At 33.0% G+C, this 4,563-nt stretch overlaps 1 protein-coding gene across 1 annotated transcript in view; it reads left to right on the top strand.

Moving 5' to 3' along the window:
* The first annotated feature begins 247 nt into the window (after positions 1-247).
* LOC111084070 (Niemann-Pick C1 protein-like) overlaps positions 248-4,563 on the top strand; it is an 8,424-nt gene continuing 4,108 nt past the window's right edge. Inside the window, exons 1-2 of the mRNA XM_022380857.1 lie at positions 248-456; positions 3,288-3,621. Coding sequence (XP_022236565.1) covers positions 381-456; positions 3,288-3,621 — 410 coding nt within the window. The 5' untranslated portion in view covers positions 248-380. The remainder of the gene's footprint in view (positions 457-3,287; positions 3,622-4,563) is intronic.

Raw genomic sequence — 4,563 nt, 5'->3', positions numbered from 1 at the left:
CCCTAGAGTTTGATTTCAATGTGACTGCATTCTTTCTATCAAGATGTTTAGAAAATAATTTCACAACCCTAGGGTTTGATTTCAGTGTGACTGCATTCTTTGTTTCAAGATGTTTAGAAAATAATTTCACAACACTAGGGTTTGATTTCAGTGTGACTGCATTCTTTGTTTCAAGATGTTTAGAAAATAATTTTACAACCCTAGGGTTTGATTTCAATGTAACTACATTCTTTGTTTCAAGATGTTCGGAACCCGTTGTTTCAAGCGGGTTTGCTTGCTCATGTCGTGACTGTCCTGACTCATGCCCTGCCGAAACCTCTTTTGATGTGTTGGAGTCACCAGGACCACTGACACTATATGTAGATGGAGCGTATTTGGTGATGGCCATCATCTGTGTTATTCTTGTTCAAGTTATAATCACTGTGTATGCTTACTACAGTGGTCTACGTACATCAGGTATTATGTGAATTGTAGCACAATATCAGAATTATAATTACATAAACTATATTGAGCTAATGTTTTACCCTGTGCTTGAGAAATAACTTAATTGGTTTTTACAAGTTAATATCTCTCTCTCTATGTATTTAATAGCCACATATCTGTATGTCTGTCTGTCATGCTCTGTATCTTTTGAATGGTTAACCACAGAAAAGTATAAGTGAAAATGCTTCTTTTAAAGAGTACATTACTGGAAAATTATTAATTTTTTTTCAAATTGACCATTCATCACATACAAAAACTGATGAGTCAGTGTTGATATCAGTATAATATTTTATACATTTGATAACAAAAATGTTTCTTTTTGTGAGAAAATTTCATGAAAAAATTGGACTTCCTCTGTTGACTGATTGAAGGAAATATTTCAAAGATAGGAGCATGAAAAGAAAAAATGTATAAAGAGCGTAACGTGTTTGAGTATATATCTGTTGTTGTTTGGTTTATATTTAATTATGTTTCATGTAGGTATTATACACATGCATGATTTTATTTTATTGCTACGTCTCTGGTCGTTAGTTAATTTTCTGTAAATTCGTTCCGACAAAACTTTAGCGATACAAGTCCTTTCTTGAATAAAACTGGTTTATTCTTTCTAAATACAACTTTGCAATACACTTAATTTCCACAGTCACGCTATAACAAACGCTATAATTCACAACGAACAACTCACGTACTCGACTCAATCATCAATCTCTGTCTGCAGTTCAATTACATTGTTGCCGTCACTTCTTGGCGGTCTTATATATACAAGAATACCGCAGATCTAGTAAACACTCGAGGATTCACGAACCTTCGAGAATGTGACGTGTTACTAGCGTCATGTGACCCCCGCTGTCGTAACAGTATAATGTCAAATAAATTGATTTGAATTGAATCTAATATCTCCCCTTTGAAACTTATAGAAGTGACAACTGTCTGAAAGCACTCACTTTGGTAGCAGTCATTTCTTGCTCTCAATAAAATGACAAGGAATGGCGGGATCCAGCGGAAAGAATCCCCACAGCTACTAAGTGAACCTGAGCACTCTGTTGTGCTAGATGCACTCATTACATCAAAACCAAAACATTGTTGCCAAAAGTGCATCGCAATCAGTTTCCTTCGTTTAAAAACAAACACAATACAATTTTTGTTATTGAAATAACTCATGGAATGACAAAATATGGTTGTAAACAACCCACTAGACAATCAAATTGCATATACGCTCTGATCTAAGGGATTGGATTGTCTGTACATTTTATATTTATTATCACTATTTTTAGGAAAATTACTGTTGAATTGTTTCAATGGGTATCTGCTAGTATTATATAAACCCCTGATGTTCACTTTACTGTCAGGATCCTCAACTCTCAGTCTGAGATCGTGGGTTCAAATCCCGAATAATGCTCATCCTTTCAGCTATAGGGGTGCTATAATGTGATGGTCAATCCCACTATTCATTTGTAAAAGAGTTGGCAATGGGTGGTGTTGACTAGATGCCTTATCACTGCTAAATTAGAGACAGCTAGCACAGATAGCCGTCGTGTAGCTTTGCACTAAGTTCAAAACAAACCACTTTACTGCCATATGCACAAAATAATTTACCATTTCAAACAAAAATAGATAACCAAAATATTGTCCTCATGTTTCAAAACAAAATTTCTTTGTTTATTTTTGTTTGTTTCGTTGCTCTGTTTTGAGAATAAGTGTAAAATTTCATCCAAAATACAAAGTTTTGTTGAAATTTTCCTTTCAAAAGTTTATCCCTATGATTATCACTGTGATTTTTGAATAAGTAAGTTCCGTAGGCAGAAACCAGAAGTAATAAATATTCAAACAAGTGTCAAAGCATCTCTGGAGCACAGTTACTTTGAGTTACTGATTAACCTTATCTCAAGGACGTTGTTTATTTTGATACTTTATTGTTGTTTTGTGAAAATCATGTGAGTTAGTATTGTACTTGTCCTTCAGCTACCACATTTTAGTATAATATGTACAACTTATCAGTTGATACACCACATGCACTAGGTACACAATTGTTTTTAGTGATCAAGGAAATATAAAAATATCTTATTTTAACATCGAATGTTTAAAACTTCTTCACTTGTGTTATAAAGGATTTATAAAACTGTCAATGTTAAACTCATCAAAACATATCTGATGCTTGATGTTTCATTGATTTTCTGAAACAGCTTTATTTAGGCCCAAGATTGTTGGTTTAAACTGTATGCAACCATTAGATGTATGTTTGGCAGGTTTTTGTATAACCATTTTAAGAATGTTTATATGTATATTCTCAAGCACAAAAATACGAGTTATTACTTCACATTAAAATAAAACACCTTATCCATCATAGGCAGAAATGCAATATTTCATTTAAATATAATTACTCCTGATAAAACACATAAGGGTTTTGAATCTCGTGTCTTATTTAACATAAGTTCCACTTGTAGTGTTGAAGTTTGTGTTTCTTGTGTATAGGGTCCAATACTACAACACCTTAAACATTGGATACTGTTGAAAAGAACCCAAATCTTGCTTTAGAAGAAATATTTAATTTCTAACATCAATAAACCATTGACATATTTTATAAAAGAAAAAAAGGACCCATAAAAAATGTATCACTCAAATGTTAGCTTTGAAGAACTAATACAGGTTTAATAGTTTTAGTAATACACCTTTACTGAATGAATGTACGTTGTACTTAAAAACTTAGATTCATGTGTCAATACTACATTCTAAGTTATAACTGTTACTTACAAGAATCTAAAACAACATATTTTTTTACTAAATGATTTTCTCTTTTTTTGTAGAATGGAAGAATGCTTCTAATGACACCAGTCCAAGACCTAATAAGAAACGGTGTCAGTGGTTATCAAATGTTCTATGCAACTGGTGTTTTTCGTCTTTATTTTTACATAAATTAGGGTTAAAGATTGAGAACGTCTTGTACTTTTACTTTTCTCGATGGGGTAAATTTGTAGCTTGCCATCCTATTCCCATCATGGTGTTGTCGGTCTTACTTAGCCTTATTTTAGGGTTGGGCCTTGTACTTAAGTTTACAGTAACCACTGACCCAGTTGATCTGTGGGTATCTGGAGCTAGCCAAGCCCGCCAAGACATGGAATACTTTAATAAACATTTTGGGTAAGGAATAAGTCTAATAATATCTTACATGCCTGTTTTTATGACAAGATATGTTTTATTGTTTCCAAAGGATGAATATCCAATAATTATTCCTCTAATTTTGTTTATTAAGTGAATTTTTTTAGTTATAACCGAAGTATGATTTAACAAACTGAGTGGATTTTAATTATTTTACTAATTTTGAAGTCAGAGATATTAGAACTGAGGTTTACTTTTAATAAACACAATGAATATTATTTTACTATTTTACTGGTATATGAAAATGTTTTAGTTAGAACTTGGATACACTTTTAACAAAAAAAAAACAATAGATATTAATAAACAGTATTATTATACAGTTTTACAGAATTAATATACAGTATTTTAATTTTTATGATAAAAAGAAATTTACAGGAACTTCTAGGAAGTATGGGTTCTCTGTTACAGTGTAATACAGCCAGGGTTCTCTGTGACATAGTAATACAGCCTTGGTTCTCTGTAATAATGTAATCCAGCACCTGGGTTCTCTATCAAACTGTAATCTAATCTCAGTTTTCTGTAACATTGTAATCCACCCTGAGTTCTCTGTGATGCTGTAAGTCCAGCCTAGGAATCTTTGTGACACTGTAATCCAGCCCGAGTTCTCTGTAACAGTGTAATCCAGCCTGAGTTCTCTGTCACACTGTAATACAGTCTGGATTTTCTATAACACTGTTATCCAGACGTAGCTACTGTTAAGGCATACCATAAGTAATGTGGTCTCTGTAACACTGTTATCCAGACGTAGCTACTGTTAAGGCATACCATAAGTAATGTGGTCTCTGTAACACTGTTATCCAGACGTAGCTACTGTTAAGGCATACCATAAATAATGTGGTCTCTGTAACACTGTTATCCAGACGTAGCTACTGTTAAGGCACACCATAAATAATGTCACAGAATTGTTTTTCCATTTTCTAAGTT

The sequence above is a fragment of the Limulus polyphemus genome, unplaced genomic scaffold (genome assembly GCF_000517525.1).
Source record: "Limulus polyphemus unplaced genomic scaffold, Limulus_polyphemus-2.1.2 Scaffold13352, whole genome shotgun sequence".
Classification (NCBI taxonomy): Eukaryota; Metazoa; Arthropoda; class Merostomata; order Xiphosura; family Limulidae; genus Limulus; species Limulus polyphemus.
This window is presented reverse-complemented; position numbering and strand designations above follow the sequence as displayed.